At 43.8% G+C, this 22896-nt stretch overlaps 1 protein-coding gene across 1 annotated transcript in view; it reads left to right on the top strand.

Annotated features, from left to right (window-relative positions):
- The window catches only part of CDC45 (cell division cycle 45), a 428728-nt gene that overhangs the window by 24277 nt on the left and 381555 nt on the right, over positions 1-22896 (top strand). The window contains exon 3 of the mRNA XM_086942644.1: positions 16758-16850. Coding sequence (XP_086798770.1) covers positions 16758-16850 — 93 coding nt within the window. The remainder of the gene's footprint in view (positions 1-16757; positions 16851-22896) is intronic.

Below are 22896 nucleotides of genomic sequence, written 5' to 3'. Positions count from 1 at the left end.
TTTACCTTCACTTCTTTTGGGATGCACCATTTTCACTTGGACTGCCTTATTACAGATGTCCCTGTATTGATAAGTCCTGAAGAGACCCCCTACTGCTAACCGGGTTGAAACGCCATAGACAGTACTGAAAGCGAACCATTTACCAGTCTCTATTAACACATTAGAAGACTGGATTTATCCTGTACTAAATTAATGGTTGACTTTGTTATTATGGATACTTTATTTTTATGTCAAAAAATGTCACGCACTGTTTTAGGAGTTCCATGTTCACTTGGGGACACTGCGCACTTATTTTGAATAGAACTGTGAAGATTTATGTATATAAACATTCTGAACTTACTAGTATCACGTTGTATATGGTCTTATTTCTCGTTTGGACATCCTCCTTACCCCTATTTATTGCCATTGCACATTTAATTCCAGCACTGTGAGCATGTCTGTGTGACATGTTTGTGAGTAAAGGTGCGAGAGAGTCTGTGAAGGAATGAGTCAAAGTATGTGAGAATGAGTGACAATAAGGACCAGTATGCGTGAGAATGAATGTGAGTGAGGGAGAATGACAGTGAGTGTAACTGAGTTACTGTGTGTGAGACTGAATCACAGTAAGACAGAGTGGAATGAATGAGCCTGTGAATTGGTGAGACTGAGTGAGTCCAAGTGATACAATAAACACAAGAAAATGTGAGACAACCCTTCAAGAAAAAGCTCTTTGGAATTGGAGCCAAGGATTACGCCCACCACTTTGAAGGTCACCAGCCACCACTGCTGGCCTGTGCACAGTTTTGAAACCCCTTGGTCCCATCACTGGCCAGGCCAGTCACAGCAAACAACTGCCATGTCACAATTCGCATACAATGGAAGCCCATGACCTCATGAATGCCCTAGATGGAGAACATTTCATAAAGGCCCACAGGATTGAGTTATGCAGAGCTCACAACATTATAACACATTGTTAATTAAATAAAAACAGTTAAACACAACAAACTACACCCCCCATTAAACCAATCTGGACCAACATGACTCCTCTGTTAGACTCCATGATCCCGCCTCTTTCTTTGCAATACCAGGCAACAATGAAGACCGAAACGCAGCTATCAAAAATATCAGAAACCCAACAAAGTCCAAGCACTTAAAACCATGTAAATCTGATTCAGAAGTCCGGAGCATCCATCAACATTAAGTCTCATCTGCAGGATCCATATCCAGAATTGCTACTTCACCGATCAAATAACGTCTCCTGGCTACAGAAAACCTGTCCTTGCTGTCAATGGAGTCATTTTTTTTTTTTTTTTGAAGACGTTTATTATTGTGAGAAAAAATGCAATACAGATAGCCAAGCCTACAACCCTGCGGGCCGGCTGCAAGTATTCTGTGCATTGTTGGGGCATAGGGTACAGGGGAAGGCATTATGCAGTGTCTCGTTCGTTGTCTGGCGTGCTTTGTCACTGATAGTTTGTACATATTCCTCACATTTACAGCACGACCTTTCCTGTAATTGACGTCTCATTTTACATTTTTCTATAACTCAACCATTAACTCCTCAGCATAAAAACAGGGCTGCTCACTACGGTGTGTCCCAGTGTGTCTGTGGTGCCAGTGCCGCATCACGTACCAACGGCGCGCACGGCACCATCGTCCCATCAACTTGTGAGGTATGCGCTGGTGGCGCGTCGGTGAAATGTGGGATCTATGGCTCGCTTGCATGAGTAGCTGTAAAGCTGGTGGGGCACGGGCCCGGTGAGCGGTAATGTCACCCCAACTGCCGGTTCAGTGTACTGCGTGTTTGGCAAGACATATGTGTCTCCCCATTTGCACTGACTGTGGGTGTCACCTGCTCCCGCGTTCCCTGCCGAGGGTTCAAGTAGCGGCATCTGTCCGCCGCTGTGTGATGGTGGGTATACACACAGCTAGTAAGAATAGGAGTGCGAAACGTTTAACGTGGGGGTGTGTAGGGGGCGTCGGGAATAGGGGGGGGGGAGTGTACTCGTGGGGGCGGTGTCTAGGCTATAGTGCTAAGTGCAGTGGCCGGGCCATTGTGTGGTGGAGAGCCCCAGTGTGTGTGTGTGACCAATTGTGGTCGCGGCCTGTGTTCCGGGGGTCGGTGTTGCTCATCTGGGGGGGTGGGGGGGGGGGTGTTCAGCGCGCAGTCCTATCTATGTTGTCGCCGCTCGCGGGGCGCCTACCCCTCTCAGTTGTCTCTGCATGAGCCCCCTGGCCTCGCCCTCCCCCCGCAGGGTTCCTAGGATGTCATCCCAGACGTGTGCGATCGGGAACTGCCTCAAACCTGCTATCTCCTCTCCGCGCAGCGCCGTGCCCTCTGCTCTGGCCCAGTTAATAAAGGATGTGTACCAGTGTGCGGGGGTTGGCGGTTCTCTCCTTTTCCAGTGTCTGGTGAGCAGGCGTTTGGCCGTGATAAGGCCTAGGTCCCAGAACCGGGCCTGTGTTTTATTTTGTTTAGTCCTCTTGTATAGCCCAAGAACGCATGCCTCCCACGTGGTAGGTAGCCCCGGGCCTGTGCTGTGGTCAATGGAGTCATAAGCATGACCAAACAGCCTTTTTAAATTTTTTTTAATTTTTTTTTTTAGGTCGAGCCTAGCGTTGCAGCGCGCATTTGCTGCTCGATCTGTGAGGCATGATGTAGTAGGGTACGATGCTGAAGCCTCGCCCACTCTCTGGCCATTCTTCTTAATTGATGGGTGTCCTTTTCCTCGGTAAATGCTGGCTTCCAATTCAATACGAGTCTTCTTAGTCCATCCTTGTTACCTCCCTGTCTCCTTTTGTGACCGCTCATAATGATTGGACCTTTTACTTGCGGTGTTACACGGTCGCGTTATTGTAGTCAGTGAGCACTATATTCTTTCAGGTGCACTCGGCAGTGGTGCTGCTTCCCCCATCGGTGGCCTGCTGCGGTGCGTGTCGCTCGCTGTCCGGAGGTGCGCGCACTGTTCTGGCTGCACACGCTGCGAAAGGGAGAGACGCCTTTACTCCAGTAGGGAGCCCAGGGCTTGTTTTTTAAGGCATGGGGATGTTAAGTTATTTGCCCAGAATCACAGGATGTTGAGCTGCGGAGAATCAAACCTATCCCCCCCCCCCCACTTCTAAAATCAGCCCCTCTGGCCGTACCCTCGCCTTCTCTGGCCATTTTCTACAAGCATTTTTTTGCTGGCCAGTGAACTGTATCGAAACATTATTCCATTTCAGCAGACTTGATACTTATTGTCTCAAAGTAATAAAAAAGTAATTTGCAGTCTCTGCGCTTTAAATAGAGTGGGATTAAAAGTTCACATCTACACTCTTGTCAAAGGTTTCCTGCTACAATAAACGATTTTCAATAAATGGCCGACACTAAGAATATAAAGATATTGTGATTTCCGTTGCCACAGTGCTCTTTTAGAGTAAATACAGCCTCCCTGCTCCTCGTAACAGCGTCGCCCATTCTTCCTTCCTGAGGAACTGAGGCACTGTGGCAACAGAAAAACGTGTCAGGAGGACAATCTTCAAAAACTTCCTGAGCATATCCCGGAATAGGTGCAGCCTACTGCAGCGGTTTGCAACCATAACAATTGAAAGAAACTCTACACCAAAGGACGTAACGGTGGCTCCCTCGTACAGCGCATAAGGCCTGTCATCTAAAGAAAGAAGATAATCTTCTTTAGATTCTATTGATTTGAGGCCAACAGATCGCACAAGACTGAGGCAAAACTCTCCACGGGTATTGATGAAAGTGGACGATAAGAGAAAATTATGAACTCTTAAGAATCGGTCCTGAAGAAGGTGTCTCATAAAGGAAAACCGAAACGCCGCGTCGACCTAAATCTTCGATTCTTGATGTTATGTACTAAAATTGTTTTTATATATGTAATATTGTGTTCATTCAAATGTTTTTACTACTGTTTTTAACACCACGATATATTTAAACTTGTATCAAAAGAATAAATTTGTACTTTTTTCTACCAGAACTTAAGTTGTATGCATATCAATTTTTATTTAAAGTCACCCTACAGTAAAAGTATTTTATGTTATGTTTTTTAAAGTATGTCTTCTCTAATGTGTTTTCTTATAAAGTTTTCCAAGGGTCTATGAATGTCTATGTATGAATAATTATACCAAATAACAAGTGCATATCGCTGCCAAATCCAAACTAGATTACCCTAAGCTCACACACATGCTGATTTGTCCAATTTGAATAACAGGATTTGTGAATCCAGAAACGTGGCACACCCTACTTTTCTTACACTTACTCCCCCTTGTCCCAGACAACTACCTAAAGGGGGCCTCCTTAGTAATTTTTCCTAGTTGAAAACAAATACAGGTGGAAGGCTATTGGTTGTAAATATACATATTGTGAAGGCAGGCCAGACAAGGGATAGGCCCTGGGGGCAATGAGCCCAGTGTACGATTAGTTAGGTGATACTGCGGAATCGTTGATAAACCTAGTGAAGCCGGCCCGTTTATTTGCTAGCCAATCATTCACCCCACCTGTCTGCCCTTGCAGTGGGAGGTGGCGCTGCTTGTTAATCTGGTGCCATAGTGTGAAAGTTCCTGTTTACAGGAGCGTGCCTACAGTTCTTTCACAGTAGTGAATGACCAGTGTCTAACAGTCGGGAAAGTGTACACTGTATCACTCAGTGAGAGCAAAGACACCTCGTGCAGGTATGCCCTGTGCGACAGGTGTCATGGGGTATACAGGCCCTCCAAAGCATGGTGCGTTCAACAGTTTTCAGGCCCAAGGATTCTACATGACACGGATCTGTGAGTTCTGGAGGTGTGACCTAGGTATACAGGAGGGAGCCATCCACTAGCCTCTGACTTACTACTAAGGATAAATGCAGCATTACACTGCGTGGAGGCCGGTTTCCCAGCATGCTCCGCGGTATGCCATTATTTGCACTTCTAGTCAAGTGAGCCCCTCTCCTTTGCACTCGGTGGCAGAGAACTATTCCGCAAGAGTCCAGTCGGGGCCTCCAAACTTAAGCACAGCTGTGAATTCACTTTTGGTTTGGTCCATAAAAGGTTGCACCACGTCCCACAATCTCGTCTCTCCTTGACGAGTGCTACATCGTAATACCTTTGCTGAAGTCCCAATCCAGCATTAAGATGTTGTAAAACATCGTTACAACAAAACCTACTTTGGATCGTCGATTTTAACTGTAAAAAATGCAACAGAAGTGAAATACAGCAAGTGTAAACCTATCCGCATTCGTTACTTGGGGGAGGAGGGGTGTAGATCACTCCTGTGCTGGAAGTTTGACTTCACAGGCCGTGATTCGCCGTCCTGTGGTGTTCTGAATCGTTCTACAGGCCTCCCCACCTGTGCCGACCTCTGTAATACCCCTCCCATTCTTCATTAACAGACTGGCTGTTCCTACCGCGAGGGCGACCTGTCTCCCCCTGCATGGTACTGGAGTACTACCCTAAGGCCCCCACTGCTCCTGTTCCCGGACAGGAGCTTGAGGTGGAGTCTGTCAGACCTAACCCACTCCAGCAGGAGATCCATCCAGATATGCACGGCAGGAGTCCACCGCTGCAGGCCTGTGCCCTGCCCCCGGTGGCTCCTGGGGCTGAGGGTCTGATGTGCCTGGGCGCACGGGGAGAGGAGATACCATGACAAGGCTTCCTAGGGCGGTGCTCACACATGCGCCCACATCAAGAATGGCTGACCAAAAACTGGTCCCAAGCCACAGGGAGTGGGAGGATCGATGTTATGCACAGGCTGAAAGCAGAAATACAATGGTGGGCCTCCAACAACAGCACAATGGACAGTCACAAGTGTAGCGATTCTGTGACAATCACTACAGATGCATCCCTTCAGCGGATAGGGAGCGCACCTCAAACAGCTGAAAGTACGTGGTCAATGGAACTGACAGGATTCCATAAAACACATCAACTACTTAGAAATAAACTGTGTTCCTACCACTGAAAGCATTTCAGAAACCCATTCAGGAGAAAACTGTGTTGATCCAAACAGACCACAACAAAGTTCTACCTCAAGTAACTGGGAGGTACAAAATCATTCCCACTGAGCAAGCTAGAACAGGAAATCTTGCAATGAGCAGTATCCCACACGATCAATTTGCAAACAGTACATCTACCAGGAGTAGACAACACAACAACAGATTAGCTGAGCAGACAAAACAACTGTTCCCCTCGAATGTGAACTGAACCACAAAACAGCACAATACATCTTCAATCTCTGGGGAACACCATTGATAGACCTGTTTGCAACAATACAGAACAAGAAATGCCAGTTCTTTACTTCGGGGTTTCCACACAACCTGTCAAGAGGGAGTGCCCTGCCGCTAAACTGGTCAGAGGCATTACATACGCTTTTCCTCCAATACTCTTGATCCAAAGAGTACTAGAAAGGACAAGACAACCAGGAACAAAAATATTTGACATTGCCCCGCTATGGCCAAGACAGACTTTGCACTCAAGCCTGTTAGAACTGTACAGGGGAAAGATGATCAAGATCCAAACATACAAAGACCTATTGACAATGTAAGAGGGCCAAATCTTCCATCCGGAGCCAAAGACGCTACAACTAGCGGCCTGGCACCTGAATACGTAGAGTTTGGCCACCTCCACCTGCCTCAACGAACAATGGAAATCCTAATAGAGGCAAGAAAGCAAACTACAAGAAAATGCTATGCCGCAAAATGGAAGTGATACATCACCTGGTGCACAGCTAATCACCACATAAATTTGATCACAACACAGTGATAACCCATCTAACTCCTCTCCTAGACAGTCACATCAACTACTCAAGCATACAGGTGCACCTCGCTGCGATCGCTGCAAACATCGGGGTGTGGGGAAGAATGCAAAAGCACACAAGGCCTGTCATAAAACAATTCCTAGAAGGATCAAAAAGAATTGCTTCCCCTAGAACAGCACCAGTGCCCATGTGGAGTCTAAATACAGTGCTCACGCACCTCATGACAAAACCATTTGAGCCAATGCATAAGGCAGAACTCGAGCACATCACCTGAAGGACAGCCTTTCTCATTGCCATAACATCCTTATGGAGAGGAAGCGAGTTACAAGCATTAACCATATAGGAACAATACATGCAAAAATTTTCAAAACCAACCTAGAGTCCCTGCCAAAAGTAGTATCCAAATGCCACTTGGACCAAAAACTAAGGGAGAAAAAGGCCTCGATACCCTGGATGTTAGGATGGCACTACTTTACTACTTACAAAAAATAGAACAAGGCCGAAAATCCAAACAGTTGTTTGTGGCCTACGCACATGGATCGCCTGTCACAAAGGCAACAATCTCAAGATGGATAGTCCGAGCTATCCAAATATGCTATGCCACCGCTAATAAGGAATTAACAACACAGCCAACAGCTCACTCCACAATAAAAAAAAAGGGAGCAACCCTGGCATTTATGGCCAGTGTACCCATACACTCTATATGTGCAGCAGTTTACATGGGCATTACCACACACGTTCACAAAGCATTACTGTATGGACATAATGAAGCACAAATAGGACAGAAAGTACTCCGACACCTGTTCGCAAAGTCTTCCTCTTACCACAGCCTCCCCAAGATGGGAGAAACCTCTATGTAATCTGATGCACAGCATGGGAATCCAGAAAAGGATTCGTGCTGCAAAACGAAATGGTTAATTACCAATACGAGTAGTTTTGCAGCTGGAAGAATTTTCTTTATTCACATGCGACCCAAGCGTCCTCCCCTGCGAAGAAAACAAACCGGTCCGGAAGAAATTTACATAACCATAGACAGGATTTCTAACTAAAAAACACTAACAGAAAAAAAGAATCCAAAGATGCCTACCACGCGCAACGACCTCCTGGGCGCCGTCTGACGTCACAAAGGGGACGTACCTGGCACCAAATGGCCCAAAACAAAAAAGAAAGAAAAGAAAATACTATTCCGGACGCAACCACTAGATGGCGGAGTAATGCACAGCATGTGAATCCAGAAAATTCTTCAAGCTGCAAAACTACTCCTACTGGTAAGTATCGTTATTTTCACCTCCTTTTTGTTGCATAGTTTGATAAGGAAAATAGCTCTGTTTCTTACTATCTGTTGAAAACCGTTGTTCTGGCCTTTATAATGTCCAGAGTGGACTATTGTAATAGACTATATCTGAATCTGCCAAATGTTCTTTTGAAAAAATTTCACATTCTTCAGAACTCAACAGCAAGGATGTTGCTGAATATCCTGATATTCCATTCTGCTTCTCAAGCCCTAGTAGTTCTACACTGGCTTCCTGTCCACAAGAGGATATTGTTTAAAGTGCTCTGTATCACTTATAAGACGCTTCTGGTACTAAGTACTGTTATTTATTTTTAAGAAGAAACTCAGAATGTATGCGCCTGAGAGAACTCTTTGTTACAGTTTGGCTCGAAATCTGGTGGTGCCATCGCATATTCTCTCCTCCTGGGGGTGGCAGGAGGTTTGTGGTTTGTGCCACTGAGAATTGGAACTTGCTTCCTTTGGAAATTAAAACTGCTTTGTCTCTTCTGTGTTTCTGGAAGTCTTTAAAAACATGGTCTTTTCATGAATAGTGTCTGTGGTCTTTGATCTGTGTTTTTTTTTCTACCTTGTTACTTTGCGCCAAGACGCCTCGGGGTATTTTTTGGCGCTTTTACAAAAATTAAAATCTAATCAAACCTAGGCTGCTATGCTCAGAATCCTCATGAATGGAGGCAGGCAAGGAGTACTGTAGAGTGCCACTCCAGATCGGAAAAAAACATCCATTGTCCAAGCTCTTGGATCTGGTGTCAACTGAAAACAGTCTCCAGTTAAATGTTAACATGAGATGCAAAAAGATTTATGGGCCATATGCATCATCAACCAGATTTGCGATTCTGAAATAGCGTTTTTTTTTTTTTTTTTTTTTTTTTTTTTTTTTTTTTGAAATCGCTATTTCAGAATCTCAAATTGGGATGCATGTACAAATTCGCAATTTTTGTGTGAATTCTTAGTATTCCTTAATTGCGATAAGTAAATTGCGAATCGCAATTAAGGAATACTTTCCCATTCATTTCTATGGGCCAGAAGGTCCATAGGAATGAATGGGAAGTTATTCTGAGTTTGCGATTCGCAATTTGAGAATCTCAAATTGAGAATAATTTTAAGGGTGCAGGGGTGTCCAAAGGACACCCTGTTGCACCCCTGAAATAAGCATGGGTGCACATACATGCCCTAAGGGCATGTATGTGCGTCACCTGGCACTTTGAAAAATGCAAAAATTTGCATTTTTCAAGGAATTCGCAAATTACCACCACCTTGAAGTTGGTAGTAAATTGCGATTCTTTAAGGACAATTTGCTTTTTTTTTGCTTCATACATTGCATTTAAGGAATCGCAAAATTTGCGATTCCTTAAATGCAATTGCAAAATAAGGAATCACAAATTTTGCGATTCCTTGTTTTACACCAGCTTTTAGCAAATTCACATTCGCAAACGCCGAAATTCTGCGAATGCGAATTTGCTTGATACATATGGCCCTGTCTCCCTCCGACTCGGAAGGCACTGAAATACATGTGGGTGCAACTTCTAATCTCACATCCCTCAGGAGGAACCTGGAGTTCCCATCTACCAAGACATTGCTCTGTCTTAGGAGATACTCCGCAACCACTGGGATCTTCCATTGAGGGCAGTAATGCCAAAAATCCTTGGCAAGCTCCATCTAGCTGCTGGTGGAGATGGACTCACACCTGACTACCCACCCCCAATTCTTGACAGGAGTCTATTATGCTCTCCAGCTGGATCCTAAAATTACCCTACCGCTCCACACCTCCATATGGTTCAGCCACCGAGACTGTTCTGCCTTGGCCTCCCAAGAAAGTTGAATGTGGACTGCATAAGCCAGACCCTTTTTAAAGGTTTTGGATTTTTAGCCTCTGAAAGACCCCGGAAAAACGGTCTAGATGGACCACACCAAGAGTTCCACAATCCTGTTAATTATTCAGAAGTATATCATCTCCTTGTTCATGGCCAAATATCTCTTTGATGTCCTTTGTCTTCTAGGTTGACAATAATTATTGAACCGTAACTGCATCGATGTAAAAAAGAAAAAGCTTTGATACACTGCAACAAACTCAACACAAATTCACCACCTAACTCAATTCTTGTAAGACCGAGATTGTCCATCCAAATTAGTCATTAAGAGCACTCTGTCCTGATCCATCATAATCGCTTTGTCCAGATAGAGAATCAATCAAACTGCTTTGGACCTCGGAGGATCTACAATCCGCTACATCACCTTGGTGAAATACACAGGCCCTAGGACAGGCCAAAGGGAAGCATGACCTATTTGTACCACAGTTTCCGCCACTGGAACTGTAAAAACCTGCTGTGCGAGACAAAGATTGGAAAGGTTTGATAGTTTGTTTGGAGCATAAAGATGCCTATCTTATCGTTCTCCAGAGGCAGCCCTCTCAAAAGATGGATACCCACGTTCTTGAATTGCCTGTAAAGGTCCCAACTATTGGACTTCTTTAAATTCAGAACTAAACTGTAACCTCATCCTTGTTTGTTTACCAGAAAAATGGTATTGCAAAAACCTCTAGGATGAGGCGGTCAGGTGAATAGCTGCTTTGCTCAGCAGTTCTGTGTTTATAAAACAAATTTAGTGATGGGGGAAAATGAGCTGCTTGGAAGGGATTTGTTGTACAAGGTGCACATAAATTCGATCTTAAAATCTGACCGGTTTCAAACACCCATGCAGGCTGTGGTATTTAACACAAGTTGTGAAGAAAGTATCGAATGTGGCCCTCAGAATAAACTCAGACGCTTGAATAAGCTTCATTTGTAGTGGAGGAACCTGTTCTGAATTGTTTCCCGAACCTGAGGCCACTTCTTCTGCACTTCCTCTACCATATCTGGCCCGGGAGGGGAAGATCAGTGTATATGTGTGTGTGTGTGTGTGTGTGTGTGTGTGTGTGTGTGTATATATATGTGTATGTGTATATGTATATATGTGTGTGTATGTGTGTGTATGTATATGTGTGTATATATATATATATATATATATATTACCTACTGGCGGTCGCCAGTAGGTATATATAGTTAGGATTTTTTCTCTATGGAACTTTTGAAAATTCTATGTCTAATAACTTTGGCGTTTGTGGACGCAATCGGCTGAAATTTTCAGGAAAATGGCACATTTTGTTTCTGAGCAGCCCCTGAAAATTTGGGGGGGTTCCGTCAAGGGGGGGGGGGGGGGGGCGAGAAAAAAGGGGGGTCCCAAAACGCGTTTTTCCCATTCTTTTTTCCATAGGGCGTTTGACCTCACTTTTAGCTCGAATGGCTGAATGGATTTGCACGAAACTTGGCAGAATTGTAGGGACTGTTAGCCCGATGTGCCTTTGCTGGGTCTCAATATATGTGCTCCAGTGGATTTTGAGAAATGAACGTTTAAAAAAATAGATATATCTGTGACAGCGTCCCGGATAGCGCACCGGTTCGCGTACTTTTCGCGTAACGGAGCTTTGCAAAGCGAAGCTGATTGGCTCTCCGGTGTCTGTCAACATTCTAAACAGTCCGGAGCGGCCGCCATCTTGTCTCTCGGTAGGATCGAGAGACAAGAGGAGGCCAAAACGAAGGGGGAAATGAAGGAAAGGGGGCAAGGTAGACCCCTTCTGACCCCCTAGGATTGATTAGGGGGATATTAAAGTGCCCCGCGGGGCAACAAAAAAAAAAATTGCGATTTTTCGCCGTAGAGGCGCATCCCGGTACGCGAACCGGGCAGCTAACTGGGCACCTAACCGGCAGCGTAACGGGAGTCTGAGGAGAAGCTGATTGGCTGTCAACTTTGTAAACAGTCCGGAGCGGCCGCCATCTTGTCTCTCGGTAGGATCGAGAGACAAGAGGTGGTGAAAAACGAAGGGGAAAATGAAGGAAAGGGGCAAGGTAGACCCCCAGGGCAAAAGGGAAAAAACCCAAAAATTTCGATTTTTCGCGGTAGAGGCGCTTCCCGGTACGCCAACCGGGCAGCTAAACGGTAGCGTAACGGGAGTCCGACATCTTGTGTTTTTGGAGCGTCCGGTTTGCGCACCGGGTAGCGTTCCGGTAAGCGTAACAAGGGGAAAACCAAGAGAAATAGTAAAATAAAATTTAAAGGAATACATTTCCACCAAACTTGGCAAAATTGTAGGGACTGTTTGTTTGATGTGCCTTTGCAAGACCTCAAGATATGTGCACGTGTGGATTTTGTCTAATTAAGGTTAAAAAAAATATATATATATCTGTAAGCGTGCTCTGGCGCGCTTACGTTACGGGTTTTGTTTGCGCTGCAGAGACGATACGTCACGTTTATGTGACGCGTCATGAGGCGTCTCACGTGGCTACGTGATACGTCACGTAATAAAGAATATATTTTACAGCTATAGATATTCGCTTTTAAAAAACCAATGAAATTCACTGAAAAAACCATAGGTTATAGACCATATATAGTTAGGAATTTGCATTTACAAAACCTTGAAAATTCACTGAAAAAACCATTGGTTATAGACCATATATAGTTAGGGATTAGCATTTTCAAAACCTTAATTTACTCGCACAAAACCATAGAAATTTGCATATATAGTTAGTTGCAATAACTATATATCGCGCACCCGCAATCCACTGCTGATGATGTCACATATTACATCATTCATGACATGGTCAGTGACATCACTGATGACATCACTGATGACATCTCAAATGACATCACTGATGATATCACTGATGACATCACTGATGACATCTCAAATGACCTCACTGATGACATCACTGATGACATCTCAAATGACATCACTGATGAAATCACTGATAACATCTCATTTGACATTACTGATCACATCACTGATGATATCATTCATGTGATAATATGATGAACCTCTTCAGACTCTAATATAACCTTAGATACAATCAGTGTAAACAGACACTCACAGACTGTCACTCATCCATGGAGTTACTCACACACCTAGTATGTCATGCAAAGAATCAATCACACCTCCATTTCCTCAACTATACAGTTCTACACACCTTACTTAATCAAACATATACTAACACATATTTACTCTCTTATACAATCACTGATACAGGTTCACAATGATCCATACAGCCACTCACACATTCACTGGCTCTTATGCACAGTTATTTATATATGTCAACTCTTACATGTACTGTGTTTTACATATGTACTTACTTTGACATGTGGCACTGAGAAATCCAATCACTCACCAATACACTCATGCAGACAGTCAACCGCCCATACAGCTGTTTCCACGTGCACTTTTGAACCCATACATCTAGTGAATCAACTGCTCACACATCTATGCACAGTCGCACACCTCCCATCCACCCCCCCACACACACACTCTCCCATACAAATACTTGGGCAACCAATCAATAACCCATATAGTTACTCGTATAGCTACTAATCAACACATGCAGACCAACAAATATAATGATGCACAAATTAAGACAGTTCAGTCACTAACCCATGCACTCAGTGAGACACATTTAATCATTCTCTCATACAGTCAGTCATGCACCTACTAAATCCTTCATCCAGACACTTATACATCCACTCATTCTTCAATATGTAAGACATATTTTAACTTTACAGAAACATACAGTCACTGGATGTTGTCATCAGTGATGTCGTCAGTGATGTCATTTGAGATGTCATCAGTGATGCCACTGACCATGTCATGAATGATGTAATATGTGACATCATCAGCAGTGCATTGCGGGTGCGCGATATATAGTTATTGCAACTAACTATATATGCGAATTTCTATGGTTTTGTGCGAGTAAATTAAGGTTTTGAAAATGCTAATCCCTAACTATATATGGTCTATAACCAATGGTTTTTTCAGTGAATATATATATATATATATATATATATATATATATATATATATATATATATATATATATATATATATTCATTCAAACAAATTTGCCTGCGAAGGATTGAGCCCCAAACAGGTGAGTACTTTGCCACAAATCTTAAATGTGAAATACAGCGAGGAGGCTGCTCAGCGTCACAGAAAGAGTAACGTCCAGTGTTGCCTGATGCGTTTCGTGTGTAAACACTTCTTCAAAGGCACCGGATACAGAGGCACGGCGATTTTCGGCACCATATTTTAATGTTTAACCCCGCCCCTCTGGGCGTGGCCACCCCTGTTGCCTGTTGGATGATGTAGTGCTGGTATTCCTGACAGTGAGGTGTCGTGTCGTTTCCAATTTTCAATAGCGAAACCCCCGTGGGTTTGCGATGTTGAGCTTGGGTCCCCGCTGCAACCTGCTTTTCACAAAAATCGGCTCCTGTTCCAAATGCGGCAGCGTTGTAGTGCGCAGCAGCTGGTATGCTGGAAGCACATGGGCTCGTTCCGCGGCTCAGGCAAAGCCGCATAAATCAATCAAACAAATTTGCCTGCGAAGGATTGAACCCCAAACAGGTGAGTTCTTTGCCACAAATCTAATATATATATATTATGAAATTCCAAAATTTTCTGGACCTAATCCGGATAACCACCCGTAATCCTATATTATCATGTTTTTTTCTTTTTTCTTTTCTCGAGGAATGGCAGAGGAATTTTTCCCATAGCCGTATATCATCTACAATTTGTATATATGATGCAGCTGGAGTACATAATACACTAAGTATATCTCTAGAAGTACATGATACAATTAGCACATCTCGCTACGTGCGTTTTAGATCACAGGCCTTCATCGAGATAACCATATTTCTGTGGTTTGGCTGATACCAGCCTACTTCTTGCTTTGTAGGGACTTGTACATCGCATAGTCGATGCAGCAAATTGGAAGTAATGTAACACTTTACTGCAATGTTAAAAGGAGTATGTTCATGTCAATTGCTGGGAAACATGCCTATCCCAGAGATGAGAGAATCTACATGGCTTGAAGAAGTTTGCAAATCAAACAAATGGTCCCTGGTGTCTTTGCACCGTCATGGCAAAACATCTTTGCTTCTATATGATGATTTTATCAGAAAACTTCATCGTTGGGCAGGAATTTGAGTACTTTGTTCCTCTTTTTGGTTCAATCCGAATAGAGGGCCGATGCCATCCGTGTGGCGCAGACGGATTCTCCACATCGACTGAAAAGCCTTCTCAATCGTCTATCAAGTGTAATTTATTGTGTTTGGGTAATGTAAGATGTGGATGCATGCACTGGTGTGTTTTAGAGCTATATTTCTGTATGTTTATTTTTTAATGTAAAATGTGCATACAATACTTTTAATATTGAAACTAAAATAATTTTGTATCTTCTAATATTTTTTGTGTTCTTGAGCTCTTGTCGACTATGCAATTTTATATAGGTAAGTAAGTAGATAGGTTGCCTGAGGATTTAAGTATACAGGAAGGGAAGATGACATTCTCAAAGTCTCACCAACCGCTGCAGGCACATCACAAAACCAGCCAGCGGATTTTTACTTTTTAGGCATGGAGAACAGGAGGTCCTGTGATTCCTAGGAGTGATCTGAGTGGCCCGACAAAGCATCTGAATCGGCATCATCACCACCACCTTTTGTCCCCGATGACTCAGACACCACCCTCTGGCTGATGAGCACTCTACATAATCGGGAAATATTGTCAAAAGCTTCTAAATGATACCACTTGTCTGTTTTTGCCATAGCTTCATGTGCAGGCACAGAATCACAAAAGCTGGGTAGCTGAGAAGCTCTCTCAAACGGTGGCAAATGTTCCATGTAACGTTTTAAATATAGAGTGAAGGGTTGAAGTGCAGCTGCTAAAGCAGTGTTTATGCCATCAAATTCCTCCCTGGCCGTGTCCTCCGACTCTGCCGTAAGACTATCTTGATTATTAAGGCACCACTACACATCCTGTAGATATAAGGGGTCAATATGGGGAGTTGTACCACAAGAACAATAGGGTAGCATCCCCAAGCTGATCTAGGACATGAGAAAACAGAAAACGCACTCCTCAGGCAAGCCTGTAGAAGTACTATACAGCCCCTCCAGTCTCCGCTGATTTGGACATGGTTGGAAGTAAGCATGCCGATTGCCCCAAAATGTAATAGGCATGAAACCAGTTTAGAAAGAGGACCGTGTAAAGACTGTCCCAAGAGGAGCGAGTCTCTCTTCTGACCTGCACCCAGGAGAGAGGCATAGCACTCAACAAAATAATCAAGGCAGTGAAAACATAATATGGACAACACCTTAACTTTATGCATGAAATGTAGCACAACATAGCAGTGAAATGAATAACCTGAAAGTGTATTTACTATATGAAAATGCAAAATAAACAAGATAGCAATTGTGATTTTAAATCTTGGCTGCAGCAGCAAAGAAGCGATTATGATGGCTCTAATATAGGAGCATATTGGCCTTGATTGATTGGTTTCATGGGATGTGTAATATGTGTTTTTATTGACGTCTTTCATTTTGCAGTGAAGATTGAGAAGCATACTTTGAGCCTCTGGCCCTGCCATAGAATTGTGCCGCCTGCGATAAAGTTAATCGCCCCTATGTTCTCTCAAAATAAATGTACATTTTTTCACCCTATATAGATCAAGGAATAGAACTTTGCTATGTAAAACAAAGTTGTATAGTGTGGCAAACTCAGGTTTCTACTAAACAAAGCTGAGATAAAAATATCCATTTGTGGTTTATAATTAATGTAATGCCAGTAATATAGTGGTTGTATTTTAAACATGCATTTAAAAAGTGTACCTACATCTCTAACCAGAATAGATTTTTATTTTTGGCTTTAACTCCTTTTTCTACCGTTTTCCCAATTAGGCTTTGTTCCAATGTGACCATGTGCAGTACACGTTGGTCCCAGTTTCTGGCTGGCAGGAACTTGAAACTGCATTTCTAGAACACAAAGAACAGGTAAAAATATTGTGAAGCCGAAGTCCTTTCTGTTTTCCAGCACTTTTTCATTCAAGTTAACCGTTTTAAAACTTTCAAACAAAGTTAATGCATTTTGTTTCAATGCTACCTGAAGCAGGAATCCTGTAGTGATTTTATTTTCTTCTCTTTTAAACCTAATTATGATTTCATGTGTTGTTCAAAGGTGTTTTAGGTGTTCTGCTCACACATCATTTTCCTCAAAGTTTTAGGTACAGTGGTGCTTGCTGGAACCACTCCACATTGTGGTGACCTCTTCTTGGCCTAGTTTGTAAGGCATTGGAGGTATCATGACTTCTATTTGTTTGGTACTTTTAAAAGCAAATTGAAATTATTTGTCAGTGACTGTTAAAAGGAAAACCTTAACAATTTTGTGCCCCGGGCCCCTGGACTGAAACCCAAAGTGTCTCCGCCTGCTTCCGCTAAACTCCACATCTGAAATGCATGCTCATCAACTGTAGATCAGCCGTGAAACATGCCACAGACATTGCTGAACTCATCCTGGCTCAGAATCTGGACATCCTCATACTTGGCTAAAGGACTCCTCGGGTCCGGTCCTTGACATACTAGTCCCCCCCCCCTCCCCCCTCCCCCCCTCACACCCCCCCCCCCTGAACCATAACTTCATTAGGCTGGACAGAGCTGACAGACCTGGTGGTGGGATTGCATGTGTATATACCATAAAAGCAGCATTCACGATCCTGTGGGCAAATCTTTGGACAAGTATTTTCAACCCATTGTCACCTTTACACCCACTTTCATAAGAGACACTACTGATTTTCTCAACAAACTTAATTGTGTGGAACTAGAGGACTGCAATAATCTTCTACTGTGCACAGTAGACGTCACCTCTTTATATACGTCCATCCCCCATTCCATGGGGATTGAAGCGATAGAACATTGCTTATTGAGGACCGAATTGAACAATGATCTCAAGCTTTTTGTAATGGAGTTACTAGAATTCACCCTATTCCACAGTTTTCTTATATGGAAAGATGAATGGTACCAACAGATGACTGGAACTTCAATGGGCAATTCGGCAGCACCTGCCTATGCGAACATTTTCATGCATAGATTCGAGGAGGATCACATCCTCTGCAAGACCACATGGATTAACCATCTCAAAATGTTTGTGAGATTTATTGATGAATTTTTTTTAATATGGCAGGATCCCCAAAACATTTAGCAAAATGAACTTACTCAATTAAATTCTATCGACCAACTAATACAATTCACTCATGAAATACAAACAGATTCCATAACCTTTCTTGACGTCAGGATCACCAATACGACCACTGGATTTGAAACAAGTTTATTCAGAAAAAAAACGGACAGGAATAACACTTTACACTACTCAAGTTTCCATCCACAACCCCTCAAAAATCATCTGCCATACAGTCAACTCATCAGAGCCAAAAGGATAACATCCAACACTAACCAGTTCAATGAAGAGGTCAAAACCATGACATCACGATTCAAATCCCGAGGTTACCCACACCAGATCCTCGAGCAGGCCAAGCAGCGTTGTGCAATTCAATCCAGAAGCGACCTATTATCCAATACAGCAATAATTAAAAAAGACTCTATTACCATGGTTTCCAAATATTCGACAGTCAGCAAAAAGTTCAAACAGATCATTAAAAGACACTGGGACATTCTCAGGGTTGAAGCAGATTTTAACAATATTTTTGACACCGAGCCCATCTTTGCCTACACACGAGCCAAAAACTTGGGTGAACTTATAAAACATTCCAATCTCAGCACTACCGAATTCAAAGGAACAGTTCCATGTTGGAATTGTAACCACTGCAACAGTGTTATCAAAGGAACAACTATTAATCATCCCATGAAAGGACACCAAATAAAGATCAGAGCCACGGCGACTTGCGATACATCCAACGCAGTCTATATGCTGAAGTGTCCATGCGGAAAAATTTATGTTGGACAAAGAAAACTCAAAACACGATTAAATGAACATAAGTCCAACATTAGAACCAAGCAAGCCATCAGCAGTCGCCCAGCATTTTCTAGAAGCGGGACCTGGCATCAGCCAAATGCGCTACTGCGCTTTGGAAACCATTACAAAGGAAGAAGGCAAAGACCATCATAATGAACTGTTAAGGAGAGAGAACTATTGGATTTTTACACTGTCTAGTATGAAGCCACATGGTCTTAACGATCGTGTGGAATACTCATGTTACTTATAATTCTGTGATTATGTAGAGAGTTTCCAGAATGCGAGCAATGGTTAGTCCTGACAGCATATATTATATTTTGTTTATGCAAGTAATATTGTTCTTTATATGTTTTCATATCTTTTTTTGCAATTCAGCATTGGTTTGTGATCCACTTTATACCATGTGACTATTAACCCCAAACACATCACTGCGTCCCCTTTAAACTGACTGCATGTTCAGCCCGCACAAACTTTATTGTTCTTTTCAGCCTCGTGGATAACATCACTATCCCCACCGTTTTATTTACACGTTAACATCACTCTTTTATTCACACGTAATCATCACCGAAGTTTTTCTCATTGACACTTCACCCTTCGTAATGCTACCGAAGTCACGTACTTTGTTTTATAAACATTTAACCTTAAGCAACCAGTTGCTTAGCAACATCTAGGCATTTAACAACATCCGGGGTTCAGCCACGCCCAGACCCGGCAGAGAACAGCCGCATCCACATTCACCTCGCCCGTGCACGCCACGGTAAGCACTCATAACTAATTGCGCACCGTTTAGTTTACTCTGAGTTAGGTTCGGCATGATCTTGTAATGTAATTAACTAAGCACTAACACGACATTCCAGTCTTCGTTTAAAGCTTTCCAAATCACGTTTTTTCGTGTTTTAGACGCCATCACTTCACCGCCTCTCACACGCCGTTTTGTAGCACTGTCACGGACCCGAGCACCGATAGAAGGCACATTTTCTACCTTTTACGTAGCACCTTTTTACACAGGTGGTTCACTAACTAGTCTTGCTTTATAGAGTCTTGCATCAACTGTCATTCTTTCTGAGATTAATTGGGTATTTTTCCGGCACACATTACGTCTTATACAGTTATTGTTTTCTTTGTTGACAGAAAATATATATCCCCAGAAGAAGGCATTTGTGATATGCCGAAATGCATTGGGATTGTTTGAGTGCACGATTGACAATTGGAGGATTATACTAAAATTGAAATTTTCCCTTGTGAATACAACAAGATGGATTAAATATGAGCATATCTACAACAAATCTTTTCATTTACTTTTTGATGCCTAATGGTGAAACCTTCATATAAGGACTTCTAGGAGCCAGGGGGACACTTCTCATTTTCGGGGAGTGCTACCTCATTGTATACCATAAAAGCCTCCTTGTTAAACAATTCCACATAGACGCTGTCACCTCTTGCGAATACCTCTGCATTGACTTCACCAGCAACAGCAGGCCACTATGCAAATTGCACAGTCTCTACCATCCGCCAGGTGACAACCTCCCCTGCATTGAAGATATCATGGAAATCCTTTCTTCTAGCGCGGGTCCTCATCTCCAAATCTTCCTCGGAGACTTCAACCTGCATTGGAATGACTTGAAATCTCCGGTAGCAACCACTCTCAAAACCTTCCTGGGGGACCTCAACCTAGTTCAAATATGTGATGGTCCTACACACATTCTAGGCTCGATCCTGGACCTTATTCTAGCTAAACCCAGTGCTATTCAAATGGTCTTGATAGCCCTGTGTGACTGGTCTGATCATCATTATATCTCCTTCCACATCATCAAGGCCTGGTCCAAGAAAAGATCACAAGACAAGAATCCCAGGCTTTGTAAACTATCCTTCCGAAACTCAAACATGATTGACCCGATATCCCTCAACAAGAACACCTTGCTGCCTCCTACTGACATGTTCGAGGTACAGGACCTCACGGAGCATTACAACGCCTCTTTACTGAGTATTTAAGACTTTTTTTGTTCCCTTACAACTTAAGACAGTCATCTAAAGATTCCAAACCATGGTTCAACGAGAGCTTAATTCAGAGACGCAATCTTAGACTGAACGATCTTGGAGGGAAGCCCTGCCCCAGAACACCTCCTACTCCTGAGATTAGAAGAAGATCCTACAGTGAAGCTCCTACAGTAAACCTATCAGAAGGACAAAATCGAACTTCTTCAGAAGCCAACTAGATCATGCCAGAAACAGACCAAAATACTTTTTGAACTCCAATCCAACTATCTTCCCACCCTTCCGCCATCTCAGGCGCCTACACAGCCAACCTCTGAAGGGTTTGCCTCTTTCTTCCTTGGAAATACTATTAAGATTGAAAATGAGCTTCGAGCTCTACAAGGCAAACAGCCAACTTTCCTATGCCCTACTAATCCGAATTCCCTGCCTCCACCTCATCCTTTGCCTGCTTTTGTTCCCCCACTCAAAAATATCTCCTGCTGGAACCAACTCACTCCACCTCAGCCTCTACCTGACATGGGTTTCTCATCCAAAAATAAATCCTAATGGAGCCAATTCACTCCCTATGATGATTTTTTTTATTCTAGACTTGCTTTCTACTCTGAAACCCTCTAACAACTTAAGTGACCCTCTGCCTTCTAGTTTCTTCAATGAGATAAGAGTCCTTAGTCCCCCTTCTGGACAAAAATAGTAAATACCACCGTTCGTCAAGGCGTGATTCCTGACTGAAGGCTAGGCAGGTTTGGCCCATACTAAAAAAAAAAAAAACACGGCGGATCAAGAGGACCGTAATAACTTTCGTCCTATCACTAACATTCCAACTCTTGCAAAGGTCCTTGAGAAATGTGTTCTTGTCCAACTTTGTAATGACCAAGTTCGAGGCATGTGGGCTGCTGAATTCATATCTGTGCTTAGATCGCCGCCTAGTGTTAGGTCCGGATGATTGCACATTGTTGTCCTGGAAGAGTCTTTGAAGTATCACGAGATAGGTGGCTCCTCCCCTGGACTACAGTGCGCATGGGCATCGACTCCATCCTCAGATTGTTTTTTCTGCCATTGGGTTCGGATGTCTTTAATTCCCTCTTGTCTGAATCGATAGAAACCTTTCTCGAGACCAAAAGGTCTTTAGTCTATACGTCGGTATTGTCTTGCGTTCGGCATTACTACTTCTAGCTCGGTTCCGAGCCGGATTCTCTACTCCCGCGTGCTCTCGGCGCGGAAGGCCCAGTCGACGCTCCTGACCTATCGACCGTCCATCATGGACCGAAGTCCATTCAAGAAATGTCCGGTCTGTAACTCGAAGTACCCCCACATCGACGTCCACCCGGTGTGCAACAAGTGTCTGTCGCCGGACCACGATGAGGACAAGTGTATGGCTTGTTCACGCTTCAGGTCCAAGAAGACGCTTAAGCTTCGACGAGCTGCGCGCCAGGAGGCCCAGCAATCTGCTCTGGCGCCTGTGGACATCTTCGATGCAGGGGATGTCGAGGACGAATCTATCCAGGACATTTCTGAATCAAACCCCGCGTCGGACGTCGACGATGACTACGACGCAGATGCTGAGATGTTCGAGGGCGAAGAAGTCGTCGAGGTAGGGGACGACGACGGGGCTCTCGGGGCCATGGAGGATAGCTCGGATGAGGAGCTTCCTCAAACTGACTCTGGGGCCGTGCCAATTTAGAAGGCCCAGGTCGAGGGATCGCCTTCGGGCCTTACCCAAGATCTCGCTATGGGTTCCACGGCCCCTCCTTCGGGCTCGGCCACGGACATTGTTGCCGAGCCACTCCCTGGCAAACCGAAAGCGAAACCTACGGTCTCGACGCCAGATACTGCGCAGGTGCCAGCCTTGAAACCGAAAGTGCGCATCGCTTTGGTCGGCCCCAAGGCCTCGGAGGCTTCGGCGCCGAAGAAGCCGAAGGTGGCTGTCGAGCCGAAGGCTCAAGTCAAGGGCGTCGAGACGAAGTCTGCCGCGCCAAAGACGGTCGACACCGGAAAAAGCCTCGGCGACCCTAAGAAGCCTGTCGGCGAGCCGAAGAAGACTCTCGGTGACCCGAAGAAGCAGCTCGATGACCCAAA

Source organism: Lissotriton vulgaris, chromosome 11 (genome assembly GCF_964263255.1).
Source record: "Lissotriton vulgaris chromosome 11, aLisVul1.2, whole genome shotgun sequence".
NCBI classification, from domain to species: Eukaryota; Metazoa; Chordata; class Amphibia; order Caudata; family Salamandridae; genus Lissotriton; species Lissotriton vulgaris.
Note: the sequence above shows the minus strand (reverse complement) of the source record. Positions and strands in the feature narration are given on the sequence as shown.